The 25,073-nt window shown below is 42.9% G+C and overlaps 1 protein-coding gene and 1 long non-coding RNA gene across 3 annotated transcripts in view; one reads left to right on the forward strand and one right to left on the reverse strand.

The window, feature by feature from the left end:
- Positions 1–25,073, forward strand: part of LOC308548568 — a 65,198-nt gene that overhangs the window by 21,762 nt on the left and 18,363 nt on the right. The gene's annotated exons all lie outside the window — the stretch shown is intronic.
- Positions 1–25,073, reverse strand: part of SORT1 (sortilin 1) — a 54,999-nt gene that overhangs the window by 4,507 nt on the left and 25,419 nt on the right. Inside the window, exons 4-19 of one of the 2 annotated variants that reach the window (XM_081120235.1) lie at positions 23,687–23,789; positions 23,010–23,174; positions 20,202–20,275; positions 17,730–17,779; positions 16,734–16,864; positions 13,903–14,047; positions 12,917–13,072; positions 11,017–11,123; positions 8,178–8,280; positions 7,607–7,775; positions 6,841–7,031; positions 4,818–5,007; positions 2,200–2,316; positions 1,516–1,624; positions 538–644; positions 147–270 (exon numbers count right to left, since the gene is read on the reverse strand). In XM_081120235.1, the coding sequence (XP_080976361.1) occupies positions 147–270; positions 538–644; positions 1,516–1,624; positions 2,200–2,316; positions 4,818–5,007; positions 6,841–7,031; positions 7,607–7,775; positions 8,178–8,280; positions 11,017–11,123; positions 12,917–13,072; positions 13,903–14,047; positions 16,734–16,864; positions 17,730–17,779; positions 20,202–20,275; positions 23,010–23,174; positions 23,687–23,789 (2,041 nt within the window). The remainder of the gene's footprint in view (positions 1–146; positions 271–537; positions 645–1,515; positions 1,625–2,199; positions 2,317–4,817; positions 5,008–6,840; positions 7,032–7,606; positions 7,776–8,177; positions 8,281–11,016; positions 11,124–12,916; positions 13,073–13,902; positions 14,048–16,733; positions 16,865–17,729; positions 17,780–20,201; positions 20,276–23,009; positions 23,175–23,686; positions 23,790–25,073) is intronic. The other variant, XM_081120236.1, reaches the window with a different exon arrangement.

Here is a 25,073-nt window from a genome sequence, read left to right on the forward strand (position 1 = left end):
ATCTCATTTCTGGCTGAGTCTTATAGTCATTAAGTTTTTGCTTCTAGCTTATACCCTCATTTGCCTCAATCATATTTTGATCATGCATAGGAAAATAATCTTTTTTTGTACTTCTGGGTCACCCCCTCAAGAAGAAATAGTCTCACCTCATCTGAGTCATCATGATAACCACTTTTATTCCTGTGGGAGGCTGTGTCCAAGGCATCCACACCATCCACACCATTGGCCTCTGCATGTTGCTGTAGCACGGAGTACCGATGCACCAGGAACCTGTGGACAGAAACCCTGTTAACCCCAACGTGGTGAGGAGGGTGTATTTCTTACAGGACTGTGGATTTTCAGAGTTTTATCCACTCAGAGAATGAGTCACACATACAGGAAGCACAGCCCTAGTTGGCATATGGAAAATATAAGATCTGAGAAGATCTGAGCCTGATGTTTCAGTAACATCACTTTGATAAGAACAGACAACCATGTGCCCTTGGATGACTTTCTGGTTTGACTGCAGCACCTTTGATTGACTTCCATGTTCCTTACCTTCCCCCACAGACGTATTTCTTCACGATGAGCACTCCTGCTATGACTGTGACCAGCATCAATCCCACAGTGGCCAGGATAATTGGAACAGAATTTGACTTGGAATTCTTGATAAATTAAAACACAAAAAATTTCAGGCGTGCATATTCTAGGACTGAATTCAAAGAGGCTGCTGCTTCCCCTCATTCCTCTGAGTGATCTGCAGTCTCTAGGCACTTCATGATGCTACTCTTCCAACCCCCAAATGAGCAATCTCAGGAGGATGAACCAGGAGGATATCACAATGGGCAGAGGGTCACCAGAACTTCGACAGCCTTGAAGCTGTCAGAATGGTGCAAACTCAATGGCTTCAATGTCAAAGTTACATTGGAAGCTTTGTCAACTACCTAGATCAAATGGTAATTGTGACTGTTTTCTCTACTGCTGTTTATAAGTCTGAGAGCTTTTAAGGATGGAGCAGCAAAGGGAGATGATAATAGTGGGCTGAATGAGACTAGGCCAGGGCCATTAGCTGGAAAGAAGCTATGCCAGTGCTGTATCACGCAGGCCATCATGACACCATTATTACCATAGTTCAGTTTTTCATTGTGAAAACATACTTGGCACGACTTGGCACAGAGATCCACCCTACCTATGGTCCAGTGCTCTCCCACATGTGCAAAGGTCCAGCCCTTTAAAGCCAAACTTCTTGAGCCTTTTTCCCAAATGACCCTGAGCCTCAGAAATTTCCTCTACTCTATGCTTCTAAGACTTGGAACAACTTTACAGAATACTATTTTTCCTCAACAAAAAAGTTTTCAGTAGATGAGCTTATCATTGGATTACATGACCCATCCTTCATCCTGACAGTTTCCTGTGCAAAGGGAAGCCTGGCAGGAACAGTTTGGCCACCTTGTATTCAGTGATAAAATTCCTGATGCTGAACTGACTATTCCACGAAACCCCACTTGTACCTAATCTACATCTACTTTAAGATACCTGCTTTTCTGGACTCAAAAAGTTGCTTGTGCATTTCTTTTTCAAGTCTTTCACTTCTCGAACTGGATTCACTCCGCCTTGGCATTTGTCTCCTGGAATTTTCCGGTACCTGAAAGGCAGAGAAAATTTGTTACCAAAATACAAGGATGTATTCCTGGATTCTTGCCTATTTTCTGAAAACAAGATTTGAAAAGCTTCTCATCCCTATACCATCTTTCAGGCCTGGAGGTGGGGGGATCCACAGGGATGTTTTGGGCATATTTTTATACCAAGCATCCCTGACCTTGCTGCAGGGACATGCCTGCCCTTCTCCTTAAGAGACTGAGCCAAAGAACTGTGATCTAGGAAAGCACGTTAACACATAGTTTGTAAATGGAGGGGGAAAGATTTACCAGGGGAGGGAGGCAATGAGGTTCCGTTCTGTCTAATATGATGGCTATTTAAATTGAAATTAATAGAAATTAATTCAGTCCCTCAGTCACACTAGTGTCAACAGCCACACAAGGCTGGTGGCTACTATACTGGACACAGCAGATTACAGAACATTTCCATCATCACAGAAAGTTCTATACAGTACTTTCTAGAGTACCCTAAAACACTGCTCCGATTCCTGTGTGGAGAAAAGCAGCTTTTCAATCTGAACAAGGGTGACTCATTGGTCACAAAGGAGAAATGCCGTCTCACCCATTTGTTGTCAGGTGCTCCTCTCTGCCATACAGACAAAACTCCAGGTCGTGGCCCTTCAGCTCTGGCTCTTCCACACACTTGGAGTCATTTTCTGGACGGAAGTAGCCAAAATCACTGCAAAAGTCCACAAATAAAGTATCTTTTAAAGTTGCTGAAAGACAGTAACTGACTAGCAATTAAGGTTTTATGTGGGGCAGTGGATGGTTAATATTCCAGTCTTGGGTTGCTCAGGAAGGCCTGTGGCATCTATAAAGAAGGTCCATTTAGGAAAATAGACATGGAGAGGGCTAAAATGGGGGAAATAGCTATGGCTCAGGCCTAGTGAACTTAGGACTAGCAGCTGGAAGCACTGAGGTTGGGTTCCTGCACATGTCGCTCAGGTTCCAGGAAGGGAATGCCTGCAGCCTACATGGGGTTGGGGACTCACGCAACTAAGAGAACCTCAAATAAAGAAAACGTTCCAAACACATCATGTTTTCAACTTCATGCCAGCCTTTCCTATCATTTCCTTAGGTCTGTCCATGACACTAGCTTCCTTCCCCCACCTGGGCCCTAGTCACTTCTTTATCGTGACTACTGTGACTTCCCCTCCTGACCTATCTTCCAGCACACCCTTCCCGATCACACCCGTCCACTGGCTCTAATGACCTGCTTCTTCCCAGATGCACAGGGTCAAATCCTGCGTGTCAGGGCTCAGCTCAAATGCCATCTCCTCAGCAAAGCCTTCTCTGACCCACCTTCTTTCGCTCTAGTTGTAGTAGTGTCTTCCCTCCCTAAATCCCTGAGGCATTTACCACCTTCTGTTTCACAACATAATTATGTGCATCTTACCCAGAGAGTCCATAACAAACTTTCCATTTCCACTTTGCACTGCCCTGTGCACAGCAAGAATTTAATGAATATTTGGGGATTATACAGATGCTGCTTATACTTCAAGGTTTTTCTGACAACTATTTAGGGGAGTGGGTAGGGAGAACTAAGATGCAGAGGACACCACTCATCCAAGAGCAGGGGAAAACTGGTAAAAATTTTAGGTATTCAACCCTAGAGTAACCTTCCCACTAACACGCACACATTTCTTAAGCACATGTGGCAGAGTGTGGGTTCTGGGTCAGGTTCATATGCCAGCTCTGCCATTTCCTGGATGAGCAATTGTGGGCAAGTCAGTCATAACCTCTCTTCCCTTTGTGAAATGGAAATGACAACAATGCCCATCTCAGGCTGCTGAGGTTAGGTGTAAACTGCTCAGGCCAGTACCTGGTATAGTTAGTGCTCAAAAAATGCCAGCTGCTATCATTACTACTACACGATCATCAACTATAACATGCCTTCAAGGAGTCTAGAGTTTAATGGTGGAGACAAACCTACACACAATGAGTAAAACACAGTAGTGCTGTGAGAGGGGTTCCATGGGAGCCAAGATGAGGGAAAACTGGGGGAGGCTTTGAAGAGGTAATATCTGAACTAAGTACTAAAGGCCAAGCAGAAATCCGCCAGGCTTGGGGGTCAGGCAGGGAATGTGGAGACTTTCCAGGCAGATGAAGCAGCATGTGCAATGGCTCAGAGTTCTGGAGAAGCACATGTTTGAAACTGGGAGAAGCTCCAAATGAAGAGCCAGCCTATGTGCAGTCAAGGATGGGGACAGCCCCTAGAGTTTCACAGTATCAACATGCTCTAGCCCTACTATAACACAGCTAAGTGATCTGAGTGAGATTTCCCCTGTGGAAAGAGAGAGGAGGACCCCTGGCCATTCCACAGACAGATATGAGCCACATAGAAGGACCCACACTGGGTCAGACTTGGGTTTGCTTGGTCCTGTATTCTGTCACCTGTGATTTCAGAGAATATGATATGGGAGGACATGACTGCTACCTGCCTGCCTTCTTTTCCAAATCCTTTACCTTCTATCGGCATCTTTTGCAGGTAATGAGTTCCATCAGATTACTACCTGTGATGTCAAGCAGTCCCTCTTATTTCCCCTAAGTTATCTTGCTTAGGCTACCTAGGGACTCCCTTGCCCTTGTATAATTAGCTATATGCCAACCACACAACTGATCCTTAAGCCTGGATGGTCCTGGACTATGAGAGTTCACTTTGATGGTTTCTAAGCCTTGATGGGACACAGGGACCATAAATATACTGTCACTTTGTGTCTCAGGACAGAGCCACTCTTTCTCCCTTCAGTCTTACAGATGACCCAATATCTAAGTGCCCTACCTGCTGAACTCTGGCCATAGGGCTGTTTGCTAAAATCCAAAGTGTTTTTAGCTCCTGTACCTTTCCTCAGTGTTTTTACCCTAATCCTCTCCTGTTTTTTTATTCTCTTCCTCCTTATACACCTCCCTCCTTCCTACCATTGCCAAGTCAGGATTTCTGGCGGTTGCTGCTGGTTCTGCCCAATGATTAACTGTCTGATATATTATCTGTCCAATTATTAACAACTTTGGTTCCCTTTCTCTGTGCCTCAATATCCTTAATAAGAAGCAGCAGTTTTCCGCTCTTGGGGAAGAAGGGAAAGAAAAGGACTGAAATACTTTTCGGTCCTGTAAGACAACTGTGTTCCACCTCCTCCAGCCCGGGAAAGAGGCTGACAGGGATCTGAGGGATGCTGATACCAGAGGAAGTCCTCTAGGGAGCAGAGACAGATGGACGGCTGCTTGGTCACCACATAGTCCCGACCATTCTGACACACAGATGACTTGCGTAGCCGCAGGAACTGTTCTTTATAGCCTAAAATGCAGCCATCTCCATAATCTCCAGGGTCTGTAGAGTGAGCCAGCCATATGATATAGTCCTTCTCTTCACCTAAAGAAAAGACAGGTTGTTCAGGAAACTGCATGGCACAGAACCCATCTACATGAGGCGGCTGCCACGCGACAGGAAGAACAAGGAGAGGAAGAGTGGGGGTGTCTGACTCAACTCGCAGCTTCATTTTGGAACTGCCAACCAAAGTTACATTAGTTGGAGCCTACTAGCAATGAGCAGTTCCTCACACCAAAGGAGGATTATTTGCATCTCACCGCTCACTTGACTATTAGGAAAACCCTTATTTGTTTCAAAGTGGGAAGCTAGATAGAGAGGGTCTCTATGGTTCCTTCCAGACTGAGAGGCTGCTGGCTGTATGTCTTGTGCACCTATGTCCTAGGTCAGCAGGAGCTGTCAGAGGTCAGCAACCAGATGCTTTCCTTTAGGACAAGGCACCAATGAGCCAAAAGTATAGGTTCAATTTCACTATAGGTTAGTTTGCTTCAAACAGAAGGGAAAACATTCTCTTTCTAGATTTTTAACTCTAGTCGACTGGATGTCAAATGAAGATCGCTGATGACGGTTAATCTGGCTTAGTATGTTGGATCATCCACATCCGGAAAAATGACTCAAAAGCTATGTATCAGGTTTTTATCCTTTGGGGTATGAAGACCAGTACAGAGCCTGTTAAAGAGCAGGTGCTTAACAAATCTTAATGATGCTAAACTTTAGGGATAACTGGAGAGCTGCCTGCTATGGGGAAAATGCATAAGCAAGCTCCTTTACAGCCTTCTTAATGAATTTAGATAATGGTGACTCTCCAGTATTAAATCATATTTAAATATCTCATACAAAAGTAAGGTCCAAAGGAGAACTTCCTCCAGGAGTCACTGAATTAACATGTTGAGGAAATGGACCCATAATACAGTCTAATAATAGGACCAAAGTTCAGCCAACATGTCTTGAATCCCTGTCTTTTATCATATGATGCCAACACCTAACTGGTTTTTCTTTCCATATTTTTCAGTACAGTGTCAGCATCTTTGGTACTGGGGCTTGGGTGTGCTTGTGAATCTTTAGGAATACCTTTGCAATTAACATTTTAACTCCTTTTCTAAAGCCCTTTTCTGGGCCTTTAACATGCTTTCTAATTCGAAGTCACAGAACTCTGAAATGCCCAGTGTGGGCTCCACTGGGCCTACCCAGTAGCCATTCTAGAGCCTCGCCTGCGAGTGGCAGTCAAGCCAAAACTCTTGGCATGAAAATGTCCTCACTTCAACATTTTGAGAAGTGACACAAACAATCGATTAGATGCTCTTACAACACACTTCCATCTAAAGTTTCCTCTTTATAGTTCTGCTGTAATCGGGGTGAAAAACCCTGAAATGTCATGAGATAATTTTAGAAAAACATAAGCATGCGCTAAAAAGTCTCCTAAAATATTCCAGAGACCTAACAATGCAAAGCTGTCCTCTCCTATATGACAGCCGCAGCCACATGTGGCAGGGCTGAACTGAAATTTACTGTAAGGGTAAGTGTAAGATATACACCAGTTTTTGAAGACTTAGAAGAATGAAATATTTCATTGATATTTTTTAATACTGCTTACATGTTGAAATAATATTTTGCATACATTAATTATATTAAAATTACTTTCACTTCTTTTACTTTTATACTGTAAATGACAGAATGTTTAAGGTACATTTGTAGCCCTCCTTTTATTTTTCTTGGACAGTGCTTGTCCAAAATCCTCTGCCTGATTACCCACATGGGACATCCTTCCCTCCTCTTTCATAGCATTTTCTTTTTCCAGTGAAAAATTAAACTGGATTGGTAGTTTAGAAAAATGGGCTTAACAAGTTTCTGGTAGAAAAGGTCAAAGGGAACACTCACAGTTCCTTTGAAGGATATCTTTAAAATCAATGGTATAGGAGACCCACTGGCGAGTCAGGAAAGATTCTGTGAAACCCCAGATGCTGATATTCATGGACCTGGCTCCAGGTTCTGAAGCAAGGCCGGTAAAGTAGATGGGCTCCTTGGTGAACACGTAGGTTTGCCAGCACTGACCCTCGTCTGTGGAGAACCTGAAACCCCAATCAGAGAAAGATCATGACAGAGGATCAACATTTATCGGACTATCGGGAAATCACTCTGATGTTAGGTCCCAAACCAGAGAACCACCCTCATGATGGCTTACTGACAATTATATCAATTTTTAATGCATATAGTTAACAGGGTAGGAAAAGGGATTCATTCAGAGAGTATGGAAGAAAATATCTTTATAAAAATCCTTTCAGAGGAAAGATAATGACCCATGTAAGAATGTGCTTCCAAATCAACAAACAATTTTATATGAACTTTTACTTAAGGAGTCCTTCCCGATATGGAATGCTCAGACACTTGTATAATGTTCTTGTGGAGAGAAAGATTATTTTTAAAAGTGACAAAAAGTGTTAACTAGAGGGAGTCAGAGGTAAAAGCAAGCCATTTAACCTGAGTTGCCCTAAATGCAATCCCTTTAAGAACCTTCCCTACAGCTCTGCAGAATGCACAAATTTAAATCGGGGTCTGTAACCCCGCCCCTTCCCCAGCAAACTGAAACACTTCCCACAGTTGCCCTCTATGCAGAAAGTGTGGGTGGAGCTGAGCTCATGCATACTTAATCACATTGATAGGACGGCTGCTGTGCTCAATGGCCACAATGATGCCTCCGGAATCCAAGATGGTGTAATAGTGGGGTCCTTCCAGCATCTTCGTCCAGGAGTAACCCCCATCATCTGAGATGTACACGTCCGGGATCATTACTGAGATGGCATCCCCCACGCTACCTGCAACAACAACCCACCGTCTCCTCAGCACAGATGAGCAATGAAACAGAGAGGACTTACTGCCAAGAGGCTAATTTTGAGAGAATTTATTCTGATTATTCCCCATCATGACTCTTATGATAGAAAAAGGCCACTGAAAATTTGGGAAAGGGGAAAGTCATATTACTCTGACTGGAGTCTATGAAATACCCAAAGTACCATTATCATGCAAGAAATTCTACAAAGGATGGTAAAAGCCATGTTTGTTGATTTTCTTTTAGGGTGAATAAAGTCTGAGTGTCAGTGTGTTCAAGTGCTTCTTCCGGAGGGGAGGGGAGGGGAGGGGAGGGGAGGGGAGGGGAGGGGAGGGGAGGGGAGGGGAGGGGAGGGGAGGGGAGGGGAGGGGAGGGGAGGGCTCCTTACCATGGGCGATGACTATGCCCACGGCATTTGGCTCTGAGAGGGGGGCCATTGGAACGTTTAGTTTCTGGGAGATGCTGTAGGAAGCGTGAATATGAAGGCTGCACTGTGAAAAGAAACCAAAGCTTAGATTAAAACCCAAGGCGTAATTTTTTACTCATCTCACCAGCCTTCTAATAAACCTAACCCACACCTCAGTGGGATACTCTTTAAAAAAAAAAATTATGATAAATACACATAGCATAAAAATGACCATCTTAACCATTTTTCAGTGTATAGTTCAATAGTGTTACGTAATTCACACTGTTGTGCAATCATCACCACCATCCTCCTCAGGAAATTTTCGTCTTGCAAAACTGAAACTCTGTGCCCATTAACAGTAACTCCCCATTCCCAACTCCCCACCCATCCTGGCAACCACCATTCTACTTCCTCTCCCTGTGAATCTGACTACTCTAGGTACCTCATGTAAATGAAACCACAGCGTATTTGTCTTTTTGTGACTGGCTCATTTCACTTAGCATAATGTCCTTAAGGTTCATCCATGTTGTAGCATGTGTAAGAATTTCCTCCTTTTTAAGGCTAATATTCCACTGTATGTATATACCACATTTTGTTTACCCAGTCATAGGTCATGCACACCTGGATTGTGTCCACCTTTTGTCTATTGTAAAACTGCTATGAACATGAGTGTGCAAATATCTCTTTGAGACCCGCTGTTCAATTCTTTTGGATATAAATCCAGGGGTGGAATTGTTGGATCATATGGTAGTTCTATGTTTAATTTTTTGAGGCACCTCCATACTATTTTCTATCGCAGCTGTATCGTATTTCATTCCCATCAACAGTGAACAAGAGTTCCAATTTCTCTATATCCTCGCCAACACTTCTTTACTTTTTTCATAGTAACCACCTTAATGGGTGTACGGTGATCTCTTGTGGTTTTGACTTGCATTTCCCTAATAATCAGTGATACTGAAAATCTTTTCGTGTGCTTATGGCCATCTGTATATTTTCTTTAAAGAAATGTCTATTCAAGTCCTTTGCTCATTTTTAATTCAGGTTGTTTTTTGTTTTTGAGTTATAGGCTCAGCGGGAAATTCTTGATTCTGGAATGCATTAGTATATTTGGGAGCAATTATGCAATTATTTTCTCATGCGTAATCTTATTTTATTCCTGCATTACACCAAAGCCTGTGGTCAATATCTGAAGTATGATTCCGCACAAATGAACCTGGTGAAACCTGACGTATTTCTGATACTGGACATGGTGTGGTCTCATTAAAATGAGACCCAGTCCTGGTTTTTTGTTTTGTTTTAATCCTCACCCAAGTATATGTTTAGAGAGAGAAAGGGGGGCAGGGGGGGAGAGAGAAACATTGATTAGTTGCCTCCCGTAGAAACCCCAATAGGGAATTGAACCCACAGCCAACTGAGCCACCTGGCCAAGACCCAGTCCTGTCATTAAGCAATATTTCTCTGAAGCTAGATGAGGTATAAAGCAGAATGAAAGTTAGCACTTTTAAAGTTTCAAATTGATTAAAATGTAAATTTTTGTGTCATGTATGTTTTACTGCAAAAAAAAAAAAAGAGGTTCAAGTAAACTATTAATGAAATGAAGAGCAATGATTAGTTCTAACTGAAGATGGGCGGTGAAGGTAGTTAGGCTTTCCACAAATTCTAATGAACTGGGGTGGGGGAGATAGGCGCAGCCTCCCCAGAAACAATGCCAGCAGGGGCACATTTGGGGTGTGGACGGAGCAGCAGAGGATGGCAACAAGGGGCATGTCAGTGATAAAATAGGCAGTGACACTGAAAGGGCAGAAGAAAGCCTGCCAGGGGAGGAGAGGACCAGTTACCAGGTCGAAGCCTCTATTCATAGGCAAAGGGGAGCCAGGATATTGTTGAGGAGGGAGAGGTGTGGGAGTGTGAGGGCCAGGCAAGCAGAGGCCACTGCACAGCCCAGGCTGAAGGTAAGGAGGCAGCCGCAGGGCAGGGGCATGCAGGGAGATGGGGAAAAGGGAGAAGGGACAGACTCGATAGCACTGATGAGTACGGAGAAGGGGGAGAGTGTTGGGGTGGGGAAGGTACATGCAATATCACACTGCATGAGGCTCTGAAAACAAAGCCGAAAACCCAGCTTAGAACAGCGGACTGCATGTCAGCCACGGGTATTTGGAGGAGCTCAGAACTACCAACACTGTCAGTTTTGAAAAAAACTCTCTGAGTGCTTCCCTAAGCTTCTCTCAAATTCTGAAAGAGCCAGACGCAAATCTTATTTTTCTTTCCTTTTCTCTTGCCTGTCAAGATCTGTCACTCCTGGAATCTGGGGTGTCCTGGAGCAACACCTTTGGGGTCAGCGTCTGCTTTCACATGTACTGCCGGGTCACCACCCACACCACCAGCTATGTGGCACCCAGGCAGAGGCGAAGATAAGGCCAAGTTCTCCTCTCTCATTTCTGGCCAGCACGGCTTTGCACTGCTCATGAATGGCTAGCTGGCCTATGGCTTTTGTAGAATTGCTAATGTCTCATAGCTGCTATGCTCACTCCTAACTAATCCCCAACCCATCTGTCCATTCTGTTTCCATTCAGCAGTTTAGCAAAACACAAACTGTTAGCCCCCAGTTTTGTTTTTCTTTAGAAGACAAACAATCCGTAGTATTTTGGCCTTTCTTTGCAGGTCTTAGTTCCTACATTCTAGGTTAATTTCATTACTCTCATTTCCAAACTTTCCACCTTTACCTGTGGGCCCTAATCAGGTATGAAACTTCATTATTCAAAGAGCAGAACAGAGTGGCTGCTTTGCTCCAAATACATGTGACAACTGAAGTAAAACAAACCTCGTTCTTATTTTTTGCTGTAGCATCACATTCACTTTTCTCAGGCTTCCTCAGATGCTTCCACCTTCCTCCTTGGTCAAACGTGATCATAGTCTGGATAGAGTTATCTGCATGGGAAGAGAATGGTATTAAGCCTGACACACTGGAAGAACCCAATTAAGTCCAGTTTCTCATTGCAGAACTTGCTCCTAACTGAGACCATACAGCTCCATTACAACCCTGGAGTCCCATAAGCTTGTAACACTCAACATTATGGCTCAGTGTTAGTGAGTAACAGAGCAGCACTCTAAATATGGTATCTGAAGAAGGCTTCCCACCTGAACAGGACCCAATGGATTCCAGAAATCATCTAGACGGACACTCTTGAAAAAAGATACCTTTTATCAATCAGTTTCCTCCTTACCAACACAAACAGGCTGATGTCCACTCTCCTTCCCCGTTAGTTTGCCTTGAAGTAAACTCTACAATGGGAAGGCATCCTGTCTTAACTTTATAGGCAAGGCCATGATACTGGGCTTGTTTTAGGGAATCTCAGGATTCAAATGTGTATGCACAAGTCTGAATTAATAGTTCCTAATTTTTGTCTCTCCATTACCTCATATCCTATCCCTCTTACATCTTTTTTTCCCCATGTCTCTTCCCCATTCTCTGTTTTCAATGATATAAACTGTTATAGGTTTAAATTCGGAGATAATATGCTTTGAGTGTTCCAAGGAATATAAAACAAGAAAGCAAATCAAAGCAAATTCACTTACTCAATAAATATATGTTTTTAAATCCTCACCCAAGGATATGTTTCTACTGAATTTATTTATTTATTTATTTATTTTTTTAAGAGAGAGGGGAAGGGAGGGGGAGAGAGAGAAAGCATCAATGTGAGAGAGAAACATCAATCAGTTGCCTCTCATACGTGCCCCGACCAGGGATCGAACCCACAACCCAGGTATATGCCCTGACCAGGAATTGAACCCACAATTTTTTGGTGCAGGGGAGGATGCTCTAACCGAGCTACACCTGCTAATAAATATTTTTGTGTGCCCACTATGTGAAAACTTGTAAGCCTTGGAGAATATATCAGTGAACAAACCTGAAAAAAACCTTTGTGAAATATATATTCTAGTAAGGTGGGACAAACACTAGATGTAGTAAACAGGTAAATTACATAGTATGTTAGAAAATAAGTGCTATGGAAAAAACCTGCATAGCTAAAGGGGGACGGACTGTGTGTGTGTGAGTGGAGGAAGGCAGACTGAAATTTAAAATATGATAGTCAAGGCGAGTCTCATTCAGAAAGTAAATGAGCAAAGACTGGAAGGAGGAAGGTGTCAGCCCTGCAAATACCTGGGAAAACAAAAACAGTCAGTGCAGATCTCCAAACCATGAGTGTGTGAACTGGGTGGGCTGAAGGGGATTGGCACAGAACTTGAGAGCTGGAGTGACTAGAATAGAGGGAGAGAGGAGAGAAGAGTGGGAGGTGAGGTCAGGGAGAAAATAGAGGCCAACATCACTTGACCTTGCAAACCATTGCGAGGTCTTTACAAGAACGAACACCCTCTCCCCACCTCCTATCAAAAACTAAATACATAAAATCGTAAGAGTCTCCTTGGGGCAGCGAGTCTCTGTACTCTAGAGTAATGTGTTTACTTGTATAGGTGAGCTTTGGTAAAGGTGAGCACTGCAGAACCGCTGAGCAGAATGCAAGAGGAAGCTTGGCTGGCTACTGCTGTGCCCTCTATCTTTCTTAGTTCTATTTACCATCACTTGCTTAACGTAGAGCCCGAATTTACATAGGTAGGCTGCTGGCTAGGTAAGCAATGTTACTGGGGGAAAGGGCCACCAGTCTCCCCAAAAGCCTCACTCCCAACATGTTCAGCTGAAGGAGAGCTGTGCCAATACTCACCCTCAGAGAGCACACTTGTTATGTAGACCCCGCGGAGGGAGGTCACATTGGTAAAGTCTGTCTCACCACCGGTCGTGGTATAAAGATGTCGGTCCAAGGACTTGGAATAGACAATGCCTCTATCGTCCGAGGTAAAGATAGTGCCAAACCCGGTATCTGAAATAGGCAAACAAACAAAAACACTGAGTCTTGGGAGGGAACAGAGAGGCAACGAATGTCTAACCATACACATGACTGAATGACTGCACATTAGCCATCTATCTCTCTTCATGATGTAGATGCAGACCTGAGATTCAATCAAGATTTGATGCTCAAGATCTTCATGTCCATCTTTAATTCCAGTACCCATGATACTTAGTGCCTAGAGTATGGTAGACTTTGTTAAGTGAATTAACCAGATGCTACAGAAAAGCTCTTCCTAGATATATTGTGGTGGCAGAGGAACTGTGTTTAGATTCGTATCTTACATATCTCTAAATCTTTACACTCTGAAACAATGCTTCTCAAACTGTGACAAAGGATCAATTTTTGAATTTCCACTATGACACAAACCACTGCTTTTGTAAAATATAATAAAAATTAATCACTAGAACAATGAAATACAAAAGACAAAATATATCCATCAACTCTTTTATCATTAGATTCAACAGATATAAAATTACTTTATCAAGTGGCTTTAAGAGTTTCTAAATGCTTGCTCTCATTTCCTATACTTATTTGCTAACAGTTTGCAAATCAGCACGTCCTCTGAGAATTCTTTGAGCAACACTGTTCTAGAACACTTGGATATGCACACAAACCACACAATGTCAAAACAAGTGGCCTTTTTAACAGAGGTTACATATTCTAAGACAGACTATTCAGTAGGGCACTAATAAATTCCTAGGAGTAAGAGGAAAATCGACATGTAAGAATGAAAGCTACTAAAAGTAGGGCTTATAGCTTCAATCTATGAATTCAAGGGCGGGCCACTGATTTGCTCTTACCTCCAGGCTCATCTACGTGCATGAACACCATGTCATCATTGGCTGCTAGAATAGAGTAGAACTGTTCCTGCCCCACAGAGGGGAGCTGGGCCATGCTCCACGTGTCCCCTTGATCAGTTGACACATGAATCCTTCTTGTTGTATCCTGGAACAAATGCCAACATTTATCTTTTTAATTTCCTGCCAGGGTGTCATGTGCAGGGACATACTAGATACGTGATTATTAATAATTATAAGTATCATTATCCATTTCCTCACTGGATACAACTGTTATAAATGAAATGTCCCAACTACCTAGTAATTTCTAACCTCTAGCAAAGTTCCAGGCAATGGGATAATCCATTCTATTATAAGCAAAGCTATCCTGGCTTCCTCTCTGTCTTCTTCATTCTGGTGCGTCCTGTGAGATATTATCCTCCTAACCTCCGACATTCCAGTTTCCTTCAATAGAGCTAAGGGTGTGATGGGACCATCACTGGTTTGGCTTTACAGCCACTCACATATGCGTGCTCAGATAATTCTTAAATGGTAATTGCTACATAAAGGTCTGGTCCCTTTGAGACAGTCCTGGCATAATACAAAGAATTAGATAACTAAAGGTCTAGAAGATAGAGATGAAACCCATGCTTCGGAGATGACAAGGGAAGTCAAGCTGTGACACATCTCTTTAAGGAAGTCTCCCAGAACAGCCATAAGTGCACAGGCTGGGAAGAGGCCAAGCAGCATCAGAAATTAATAAAAGGAAGCTGATCAGGGTTTAGCTGTTAAAAGGAGTCTATTCAGGATGCAATTAACACCTACTTTCTGATAAATAGTTTAGAATAGCTACTAGATGCAAATTAGCCAGGGCATGAGACTGAATCCCAGGGCCTCCTTATGTTAAACACTTTAAATTTCAGTGACAAGTGCATTTTACTTATTTTTCTAAAACTTATATCGAGATGTTCACTTTGAATCTTACTCTCGTTGTTATAGGTAGAAGTTAGAGTTCAAAAGCACATAGTGGACTTTTAGTTTTGTAGACAGTCACAGTACAGTGCAGGAGGCTACCTCTGGAATCAGACAGTCTGATTTTCACCAGGGTTCAAGTTACTCAGTTTCCTCAAATAGAAATCGAAGGAACAGTATTAGCTTATAGGGCTGTTAGGAGGATTATTACAAAATTGCTCGAGGGAGTTACTGCAGTTAGTGTCTGCTCACCCAGCTCCAATTCTCTCCAAGCCCACTAATCAGTCTTTCAACCTCAGTCCTGCAATGAAACTGCTGTAGTCAAGCTCACCAACAACCTCCACTTTGACAACAGTGGCTAATTCTCAGCACTCATCTAACGCAACATCTCAGCTGAGTTTAGTACATTTGGTCCTTCTTGAAATACCTTTTTCACTTGTTTTTCATGATCTCACACTGTCCTATTTGCCCTGCCCACTGGTCCCGCCCTCCCAGTCTTCTTCCCTGGGTTCTCCATCTCTTTCCAACCTTTCAGTGGTGGGCGCTTCAGGGTGTGCTCAGTCCTCCCACCTCTTCTCTACCTACTCAATCCTACGGGAAGATATCTAGTCACGTGGCTCTAAACACCATATGATTTGGGGAGAACCCTATACCCAAATGCTTACTTGACATTTCCACTTAGATATCTGATAGGCATCTCATATCCAAACTGAATTCTTCATCTTCCTTCCCCAAATCCACTTCTCCTACAGTCTTTGCCATCATAGTAAATAGCACCACCATTCATCCCGCTGCTCAGGCCAAAGTCTCTAAAGTTATCCTTGGTTCCTCTCATTCTCTCACAATCCACATTAATTCATCAACAAACCCTATTGGCAATACATTGAAAAATATATCCACCATTTAACCACTTCTCCCCTCTTCCACTTCTCACTCTACTCTGACAACCTCCCAGCTGCTCTGGCTGCTTCCATGCCTGTGCTGGCAGGCCATTCTTTGCACACCTATTCTGTCAGATTACCGCACCCTGCTCACAACCCTTTCGCAGCTTCCCAACACAGTAAGAATAAAAGCCAAGGTCTTAATCACAACCTATAAAGGCCCTGGAGAATCTGGCCGCTAGCTCCCCCTTTGGATTGCCCTTCTCTGGGTCCCAGCCACACTACCATTCTCACTTCCTTCAATATATCAAGCATGCTCCAGCCTGAGGTCTTTGCACGTACTGTTTCCTCAGCCTAGACACAGCTATGCTCTGTCCTCAGGTCTGAGAGAGCAAGTCCAAACCAACCACCTGAAACAGCCCTGCTCCAATTCCTGTCACTTCCTATTTCCTTACACTGCTTTAGATTTCTTCATAGTTTTAATCATTACTTGACATTACATCATATTTCTTAGTTTAGTATGTATCTCCCCTACTTAACTAATAAGCTCTGAGAACAGACCATTTATCTGTTTTTGTCACTGCTAGGTACCTATTTCTATTATTATTACTGGACAATGAACAATGGATTGCTCTTTTCAGAGATGCATGTTTGAGTGAAGCCCAGACACTGGGTCTACACTTCCCAAAACAGACACCAGAATCCATGGGGTAGGATAGGCTGAAGCACAGAATAGCCGAGAAGAGGCAATCAGTCTCTATAAAAAGAATCACCCCAAATCCTACAGTGATATTAAATATTGCAAAAAGGCAAGCAACTCTGTCAGTACAAGCAGTAGAAGGGATCTACTGGAGGCATATTTACAGAAATATTAGAATTCGAAGAGAAGAGAGAAAAGAAGAGAAGAGAAGAGAAGAGAAGAGAAGAGAAGAGAAGAGAAGAGAAGAGAAGAGAAGAGAAGAGAAGAGAAGAGAAGAGAAGAGAAGAGAGGCAAACACTCACCTTGTCAGCCATCACCGAGGCAAAAAGGAAACGTCCCCCAAGACCGAATGAGTAGATTTTCGCACCAATGGTTTTGAAGCTTTTCCCCAAGTCTGAAGTTCTCCATAACTCCAGTGCCCCAAGGTCAGCTTCTTAAACAATACAAAATATTAATTAAAATTTTACTTCCTGGTGAGCCTCTAGTTCAAACAACTGTTTTAGAACTGCTCTTAATTTTATAGCTACAGGATTTTTAATCCTATGCATGTTAACCAAGCAAATATAAACTGATGTGTATTAGAGATAGGGAATTCACATGTGGGTTTTATTTTTATACGTGAGAGATTTTACATTGGGCAGAAAGATGGAGTTTACTTAATTCCAATACAGTGTTGCATAAAAACATCATAACCACAGCATCCTGTTTATGGACTTCATGGCACCATATGAAATTATCTTAGTCTATTTTAAGTTGCTTGAGTTTGGGTTTTCTTGTTGGTCACCCATCATCCTTACTTGAATTCAGCTCCATGAGAGCAGGCCTTGGGTCTCTTGTTATCTCCATCCTTAGCTAGTGTTTAGCACACTACTGCAGGTGCTCAAATGAATAAATGAATGAATTTGTTGAATAAATTAGTAAACAATTATGCTTTCTGCTTTGAAACTGTCACTGATGGGAAAGCCACTGGCTTCCACTGACAAACACAATCCATACTCTTCTGCAGAAATCACTAGGCATTTCAATCTGTTATTGTTTGTAGCTTAATGTTTACTTTATGTAAATACACTGCTGAAATTAAGTACAGTGTCTCTGTGTACAGCCTACATTTTTATTTGACCTAAGGCACAGTATAGTAATTTGGTTATACTTTCAAGATTTTAAAAATCAATAACAGCTATTTTCAGCTATTAAAATTATAGAAGAATGGAGGGATCTTTGATGTTTCTACCTCTTATGACTCAGAATATTCTACCATGAATGGACAGGACATTCTTCTGGGACTAAAATATACTTACTGCAGGAGCCATTCACATAGGTAGTAAAAAAGATGGTGTTTTCTGCTCCCCTACAATGAAGCAAAGACAGGAAAAAGACATAGTTCAGGATGTTAATGGGCTGTGTGGATCTTAATCACAAAACTCCAAGGAAGTCTAATAAGCCTCCTCCACAGGTACTAGCCAAAGCAGCTTCCTCGGATGCTGTACAGGGATTCTTTCACAGCTCCCTGGCCCCAGGCATTTGCCACAGTCCACTACACTTCTTTGTGTCAGCTCTTCTAGCTGGTCAAACTGGTCTACTTACACTCTCCAAATCTATCTCCTGCATTTCCTCATACTGTTTCCTTCTTAAAATGCTCTTCTCTTGTGTAACCAAATCTTACCCTCACAGTCTTCAGGCTGCAGCTTACAATCTAGCTCTTCCACAAAGCTTTCCCTGGCACTCCACCTAGAAACCTTCTTTGCTACAAACTTCTACAGCAGTGGTTCTCGACCAGGGGTGATTTTGCTCCCCAAGGGACATTTCTGGTTGTCACAACTGGGAGAAGGGAAGTTGTTACTAGTACCTAGTACCCAGTGGAGGCCAGAGATGCTGCTAAACATCCTGCAATGCACAGGACCCCCGCCCCCAACAAAGAACTATCCAGGCCAAAGTGTCATCAGTGCTGAGGTGGAGAAACTCTGTTGGAGAGCACTGTGCCATTCTGTATCAGCCACCTGGCACTCTTTTGTCACCCACTGAGTTATTTTAGTCACATAATGGATGCCTTATCTCTTTGACTACACTGTTCAGTTCTTCAGGGCAGGTACTAAGTTTATGCTTTGTTGTTTCCCCTCAGAACCTAGTTTGATGCTTTGCATGAGCTAAATAATTTAGTTCTTTCATCTCAAATAGACAACTGGGTCAGAGATTGAATTACTTAAATTCTAAGTTGGAAAAGGAGTTCACAGGGAGCTTGATTCAAACCCTGATAATACTTATAGAGTAGCCCAGGCAAAAGGTGCTGGCTCTGAGCATGTTCTTTCAGAACTTTAGGTTGTCAGTTCCTAGAAATCAAAGATCCAAAGGTGCGTAAACAGTCACCAGCAACCCAGTTAGGTTATATTTAGACACTAATCAAAGAAACGAGTTACAAAAGTAAGAAAGCTTGTATGGAATATAAAATGAAATACCATTTAAAAAAAACTTTTTAGTTTTAAAGATGACTTTTCTGTTTGTTTCTTTTAGCTTTATTGAGGTGGTATAACTGACGAATGAAATTGTAAGAATTTAAAGTGTACATTGTGGTGATGTATACGTAAAGATCCATTTTAATGATCACAATAACTATAGTCTTACTTGACTACATCCTACAGTGAAATGATTCGTTAATAACTTACTTTAAAAAAACTTCCCTCCTGAAAAGACCACATAAGGTACAAACACATCATTCAAACCCATAAAATAAAAGCAAATATGGCATGTGTCTACATTACAGATTTCCCTGACTCCCTCAGTGAAAGACATTAAATACTAAATTCTTCCTTGGGATTGTGGGCCACTGAACATCAACTATATGAAACTACAACACACTGTGCCCATTAGAAGTTACTGAGGTATGTGTGCACTCTTAATCTAGCGCTAAATAATTTCGTCCTGTTATGTTCCCTCAGTCTTTGCCTGCTCTGACAGTTCCCCTGGCATGGGCTTGTCAGCACTCATGTACCCCGCACCTCTGGCAGCAATCTGCTATTAACTGGGAATCCAGATGAACAAATTTGCTGAAATTAGTCAAAGAGAAAGAACAAAGAAGCTCTAAGCAAGGGTTTGAGCCTAATCAGAATTTTGGAGGTATGATGTCTCTTAATTCAATTCTTGCTCAACCATCCCTCAAATTCCTCAAACAAATCTCTGTTCATAGGCAGAAGGAAAAAAACTAAAGCCCAGAGATGTTAAGCCACTACTAGCAGCAGAGTCAGGTAGGACAAAGGTGACCTGACTCCCTAGTAAGAGCCCCTCCGCAACACCTTTAAGCAGGCACCTGGTGGGAGTGTCCCGAGAGAAGTGAATGAGTTCCATCTAATGGACAGTGTGACCCTGGCAACCTGGAAGCTCTGGGCCTTCTCCCTGATTCCTCACCTCATTCCTCATAATTGAACTGGATCTCTAGGTGAGGGGGTGTAAGTCTGGGGGCAAAGCTGTATTTTATGCTCTTCCAGCTGATATCACCATTTATGGAGAATAAACCTTTTACGTGCAGCAGCTACTCAGTCTTGAGCCTTGTTTTCTACTTTATATTCTAAAGTTTAGTGAGACTAAGTCCTCTTTCCTGGCAGATTAGAGGCCCCCCCCAGGTCAAGGCCTGTGTCATACCCCTCTCTCGTATCCCTTGTGGCACCCTGAAGAGTACTTGGCACACAGTAAGTGCTCAAAATTTATTCATGTGACTTTTGGCAGCACTGTCAGGAAAGGTTTAGGGCTCTGCACAGATGGAGTCTTCTGTTACTCACCATTTGGCCAAACATACTGCTTTGTGGATTTCTTCCCATTTTCCCCCAAAATTCTTGGACACCCACAGGCCATTCTGAAAGATTATAAATGACTTATCAAAATTCCGGCTTTATCCTGTGCAGCTGCTTGTATGACCTTTAATAATTTATATCTAATCATTAGGGACAGTAAACACACATGAAGTTCCATCTGAGCTCCAGAGACACACACATGGTTTACAGGGGCCCCTTCAGAGGCTGGGAAGTTGTGAATAACAAATGCTTATGAAGTTTTTCTACTATGTGCCAGGCATTGTACCAGACATTGCACTGGGGATACAAAGATGAATAAGACACACTCCCTCCTCTCAAGGAGCTCACAGTTAACAAGGGGCCCAGATAAGAAAGTGCGATAAGATGGGGTAGGTGTTATGGAAACACACTCTGGGGTAAGGACAGGGAAAAGAGAGACCATGCATCAGAGATGGTTTGTGAGGAAGACAGTTGAACTGAGTCTTAAGTGATGAGCAGTGTAACCAAAAGAAGGCAGGTGGGGAGATGAGATGTCAGGGCACAAAGATAGTCTAGGACTAGCACGGGCAGAGAGGTGACAGACATGGTGGTGTGTGCAGGGAGCTCAAAGCTTCAGACGCTGCTAGAGCACACAATTCATGGTGAGGGAAGGAGCAGCTAATGCAGGGAGAAGGGGAGCTGGGATACTCGGATGACAATGGGAAAGACGGACGGCACAGCATCTAAACCAGAGGCAGGAAAAGCACTGCCTTCATTTAGTTAGTGGTCCTAAGCCACGGCTGTGAGGGATAGGCTCAGGAAGAATTGAGAAGTTGGGTTCAGTAGAACTGGACTTTTCCTGTAGGGCAGGATGGGATGTGTATGTTGGGGAGCAGTCAATCACACTGGGATTCTGGCTGAGGGATGAGAGGCACTGTGGAATCTTTAACCAGTACGAGGATTAAGAGAAGGAGGGTACATCTGAGAGGAAAGCAGAAAGAAGTCAGTTTAGATTGAGTCTGACGTGCCTACGGGACATCCAGGTAGACATGCCCAGGGGGCAGCAAGACAGGAATCAGAAGCCTCAGGAGGAAGCCAGGACCAGAGACAGGGTCTTGAGAGTCTCACGCATCACAGTGATGGTTAAAATGGTATGAGTGGAGGAGATTGCTAAGTGGAATGGGCAGTAGTGATTTAGGGGTAGGTTGAAAGGAGTTGAAGAAAGAGACCAAGAAGGAATGGTCAGAAGATAGGAAAGAACTAAAGGGAATGATGTCACCAAAGCCAAGCAAGCAGAGCTCCCAAAAGAAGGGATTGGCTGAACCTTTCAAATGCAGCAGAGACAGTGAGATGAAGACTGACAGTGTCAGTTGCACTGAGCCCAGATTCAGTGGAGGGGGGCAGAGGTATCCTAGTACAGCTGGAATTAAATGGGGCTGCTACAGGTAGAATTTCCCTTCAGTGCTCCCTGCCCACCATTCTTTTTTCTTTTAATTTTCCTCCTCTGGGAATGTTCACCTCCCAGCATTTCCAATTTACCTAACTCTACTTAGAAACGGGAAAGGGTCTGATAGCACCTATTTGCACTTTAGTACACACTGGCCCATCTTCTCCACCCTGATTTTCGTACTTTAAACTGACCCTTAATTGGAAGAAATTTCAGGTGTAAAAGCAGGCTGCGCTCATCTCTTGCTGAGCATAGCCTATAGCCTGTTTTAACAACCTGAAAATAACATCGTAATGGGGTGGTCAAAGGGGATATCAATGGTTCTGTCCATTCCTAAGGGGTCTCTGCTCCCTGAAGGGCTTTCAGCTTAAGCTGCTAGAAGGAATTTCCAGGAATTGTTTCTTGAAGCTCTAAAGCCTATCCAGCAGGCTAGTTTCCTTCCTCTGGCTTCCTTGAGCTAAGCTTAACTCTGACCTTCCTTGAGCCCCCCCAGCCTTACCTCTGCTCAAAGATCTGCCTACCGAGGCCCAGAACCCAGCAATGGCTCTCAAATTTTGGTGCACAGGCTCGGCTGGGGAGCTTGTTAAAAACAATAGCCACCTCGCCACCAAAAGTCACTGATGTACTGTACCTGGGCTGGGGCCTAGGAATCTGCATCTTAAACCAGCCTCCCGGGGGTTCTAACTGATGTTGTTGGTCAGTAGACCACACTCTAAGAAATAAGATGAGAGACAGCCATATAAATATGAAGTGTAATTGTGATTATCATAGTCTAACCACTCAGCCACTGTGGGCCCTTAACATCCACGATAAAGGAGACTGGTTCTCAGGAAGGGAAAGCTGAGTGTGCTCCTCAGGGAATTTCACAAGGGGGGGCGGGACACTGGTTTCTGGGAAGAGTACAAGACTGTTGTAGGGGTACAGGAATTTCAGACTCTGGATACTTAATACATGAGTGTTGAAGACAGAAATCAATATGCTTGATATATTATGCAACAAAAAAGAAAAATTAGAAAGATGTGGTTTGGCCACAGGAAAGTAGCAGTATCAGGACTGTGACAATCCATGCTTATCCCTTGCAGAACAAGAATGATTACATTAAACTGTTTCCTAGTTCATTTTTCCAACAGCACATGTCTAGTCACTTTAAAAGACTATAATGACAACTAGGTATCATACTTATATGGAATAGACAGAACATGGAAATCGTGCCTTTTACCAAATAGGAAAAAAACACCAAAAATGCATACTTCATGCCACTAGAAAGCAGTCCAATACTGTATAAAAGTATTGCCCACGGGTCCTTTTAAGACAGTATATCCTGAGGATACAAATGCAGAAGGCAAGACAAGTTCTTCAACGAGACTTACTTCAGTGCTGAGGGCTAAAAGATAGTCAGAATTCTGAGGGCTGTACATCATCTGAGTCAGAGGATGAAATGGGAGATTGGTCTGAACAAAGTTCTTTGCAAAATCTGATGATCTGAAGATTCTTCCTCCGCGACTTCCTCCAGACACCTCCGCTGTTAAAATCACCTGGTTTGGAAGAAGCAAGTTCAGATTCAGGGTGCAACACTATGAAAGCACAGGAAGTCCTGCACCATTTCTACAAGACATCAGTTAAGAACACTGTAGTTCCAAAAGTAAGAAGAATTACAAAAACAGATTAGCTGGTGCACCCCACTCCTCAAGTATTAGTCTTATCACAAAATATGACCCTGAATTGAGCTAGTGCATCATACCTATGAATTTGAGCCGACATCAGCCAGTTTCCCAAAGACTAAAACGTCTGCCTTAAGGAGTATACATTGTAATGCTAACCAACTGCCACCTGAAAAATTTGGGTGCATCTTGGACAGGGGCCAAAAAAGAACCTGTGTGTTGAATCCCATTCTTTTGTGAACAGTATTAAATTGTGTTTAACTTTAAAGCACAGTAATAGTGAACTAAATATACTGCTGTGTATCACTGGATCATTCCAGTATTACCACCTAACAGCCCACATGTGGTATCAAGCACAGCTCCCTACATGCACAAATGAGTCTCACCTTTCCAGAGTTCTCAGGACCAATAGCCATGCCAAATTCAGTCCGAATGAAGGTGTTATTGATGAGATTTGTAATATCCTTAAAGTTCTTTCCATAGTCCTCACTGAGAGAAAGAAAAATAAAGACAAATTTAGAATGCAGTGGTCGTGGACACTGTTGGTTCCTACCCAGCTTCCACCACCCCGCCCCTCACTGACTTCATTGAGGCATCACCCTCCCTTGACGAGTTACATGCCTCAGGGGAGCTGATTCCATCCCTAGCTCCAGTGGTGGACTTGATTAGTCTGAAGGAAATTCCACAAGTGCTGGGGTCATGAAGGGGGGAGTGACCCAGATTTAGGCAGTGAGACAAAGGGGGAAATTTGGGATCTATTAGGAAACACTTCCTCACACTTCAGACAGTCACCTGATGAAATAAGTGGTCTATCTTTCTTTAGACCAGTGGCTCTCAACCATGATATTTTTGCACACAAACCTTCCAAGCAACCATTTGGTAATGTCTGGAGACATTTTTGATTATCACAACTCAGGGCTGAGATGCTAGTGGTATCTCATGGGTAGAGGCCAAGGATGCCACTAAACATCCTACAATGCACAGGACAGTTCCACAACAACAAAGAATTATCTGGCCCCAAATGTCCATAGTGCTCGGATTGAGAATCCCCAGCATTGTAGTATGTTAATGTAAAGCAAAAGGTTGCTATAGTCATCCTCACACCATGAGCACAACTTGAAGATGAAGTTAACATAAGTGGAGTGTACTGTGAAGGCAATTCTGGAATCTAGAGAAACAGCACCCACGACACTGGGTTGAACTGACCCTGAAGCCTGTCCATCCTCTGTATTTAGTTATAAGCCATTAATTCCCTTACTATTTATGCTAGTTTGAGTTGGGATCTCTGCTAAGTGTAGCTAAAGGCCTCCTAATCTATTAATACAGAGTACTCATGGTAAAGCTAAGTTAAGTAGCAGGAGCCTTAAAGTTTCCCCCCCCGCAAGGGTTATCATCCCAGGGCATAAGTCTCTAATGCTCACAGCACATGAAACACAGCTGGGGAAACAAACTTAACCCCAGCTCTCACATTGTTAGAGATTTTCCCAGGAGTTCATTTCAACAATATCTTTGAGAGGTATTCAATTCCATGTTTAGATTTTGAAAAATACAAGCAAAAAAATCAGTAGCTAATTCTCTTAAAAAGTGATATGGAAAACAAAAAAGTGATACAGAATGTGAAATCTTAATATTCATTTAAATTATATTTTAATGTCTATCAGAGACCACTGTGTATTGCGAGTTAGTTGCCAATGATAACGTAACGTGTGGTGGTCTTCACTGACAGACTATGACTTAAAAGATGGTACAATTTGGCAGCAGTCTCGACAAATA

This window comes from Miniopterus schreibersii (genome assembly GCF_964146895.1).
Source record: "Miniopterus schreibersii genome assembly, chromosome: 19".
Lineage (NCBI taxonomy): Eukaryota > Metazoa > Chordata > Mammalia > Chiroptera > Miniopteridae > Miniopterus > Miniopterus schreibersii.